Source organism: Oryzias melastigma, linkage group LG17 (assembly GCF_002922805.2).
Source record: "Oryzias melastigma strain HK-1 linkage group LG17, ASM292280v2, whole genome shotgun sequence".
Taxonomy (NCBI): Eukaryota; Metazoa; Chordata; class Actinopteri; order Beloniformes; family Adrianichthyidae; genus Oryzias; species Oryzias melastigma.
The window spans coordinates 2,896,135-2,898,032 of record NC_050528.1 but is presented as its reverse complement, the minus strand read 5'-3'; the positions used below and the strand labels follow the sequence as shown (position 1 = coordinate 2,898,032).

The window sequence follows — 1,898 nt, the reverse complement described above, 5'->3', positions numbered from 1 at the left end:
AACACCTAGCTGAAAAAATAGCTAAGCTTCAAAATATCCTAAGAACTATAAAGCTTAAATTGATTAAAAAAAACAGCTAGCTTGTAACTGAATTATTAGCTAAACTTCAAAATAACCTAAAAATCTTAGTAAACAACAAAATAGTCCAAAAAGCTAGCGGAATGTCAATTTTAAAAACTTTAAAACTGTAACTTTTTAGCATAATTCTGAATTATAAAAAGTCAGGAATATTATTCCAGAATAAATCAACTTAAACCTTAAATAACTTTCAATATTTTACTCTCCATAAAAATATGTTTTGTCAAAATTATACAAGTTAGAAATGAGCACAGGATAACATCATTAATAACAATAAAATAAAAAGATCTGGAGGGCCGGATAGAATTACCTGGAGGGCCGGATCCGGCCCCCGGGCCTCGACTTTGACATGTGTTTTGGGATAACTTTGTCTTAAACTTGATATGATAATTATGAATCAAAAAACGTGTTTCATTAAAGATATTACTTAACATAAAATGTTTTCAAGCTTAAATGATTCAGAATATTAAAGGTTTATTGTGTCAAAACAAACCGTTACATCTCATAGAAGAGTTACTGGTGAATTGGTCGAGTCTTTTATCGAGTGCAACAAAATGTTTCAACTGAAAACTGGACAAAAATAGTTGGTGATATTTTCTGTGAGTTTAAAAGTAAAAGTTTGAAAGACTCTTTACTGAATGAAGGTCAGAGCGAGTTTGAGGCGCTGAAACCGGAGCGAGTGACGAGATCCGCCCGATTTAGAACCAGCATCACGCACACGTGTGTGTCTTTGTGTGCGTGTGCCAGATGCTGAGGTGGAGTTAGAGGGGGTTCCCGTGGCCCCCCTGGACGTGCGCTGTCACGATGCCAACAAGGATTATGTGGTGGTGACCTGGAAGCAGCCAGCGGTGGAGGGCAGCAGCCCCATCCTCGGGTATTACATCGACAGGTTGGTCGGCTCACCTTTTTTACCTTTTTTACAAAAAAATCTGACAAACAATCATCATTTTATGACTTAAAGAGTCAATTTCAGTCGACTAAGATGGATTAACCCTTTAACACCGGGGAAATTTACGGCTACAGCAAAATAATACGTTCTTCGAAGTGCACAATAAACACAATTCCTGTGGATTCTGAAGCTGAGAAAAGGGAATTTCAGCACAAATAATTCAAATTTCAACATGTTTAATGGACGCGTTTTGTAAGTAGAGCCCAAAAAGTGTCTAAAAAAACGTGCGTATACGGACAAACACGAGTTTAGAACTCTATTAGTTTTATCTCCATAGCAACCGACGTAAAAATGACATAAACATGTGATGCACACGTTTATGTCATTTTTAAGAGACTCTGAAAAGGTAAACTTTAGGATCTCCTTGGAAACAGACCACGCCCACATTCCTAATATGGTCGTATGCCAACGAACCAACGATTCATGTATGAAATATTTCAGTGAAAAATGTGCGAGCATCAGGGAAACGCCACGTTTGTGAGCTCGCCACGCAAACTCCGTTCAAACTTCTAATTACAAAACTCTTCAAGAGCAGCTTCTAGTGATGCTCAAGAAGTTTGGAAGAGATTGATGGAAATCCTCTGGAGGAGTTCGTAAAACTGTTTTTTTTTTAAATTTAATTCAAGATGGCGACCTCTTCTGGAGGTCAAAGGTCAATCAAACTTTTGTTATGATTGTAGAACTTTAATATTATGAAGATCAATCAAGCAAAAGTTATATTTTTTCCCCAAATTGTGTAAAAAAAAATGGAAAAATCAAAATCTTTGCCACAAAATGACCGTAGGTCCTGTGGCCATCCCATAATAATTTCAAAACTGACATTTTTAATTTCCGAAACACACGAGATTTTGGTCGCATTCATGTTTTGACG

General features: G+C 36.7%; 1 protein-coding gene across 3 annotated transcripts in view; it reads left to right on the top strand.

Annotated features, from left to right (window-relative positions):
• myom1a (myomesin 1a (skelemin)) overlaps window positions 1-1,898 on the top strand; it is a 35,013-nt gene that overhangs the window by 12,751 nt on the left and 20,364 nt on the right. For all 3 annotated transcript variants that reach the window (XM_024274000.2, XM_024273999.2, XM_024273998.2), the window contains one exon: window positions 826-967. In XM_024274000.2, coding sequence (XP_024129768.1) covers window positions 826-967 — 142 coding nt within the window. The remainder of the gene's footprint in view (window positions 1-825; window positions 968-1,898) is intronic.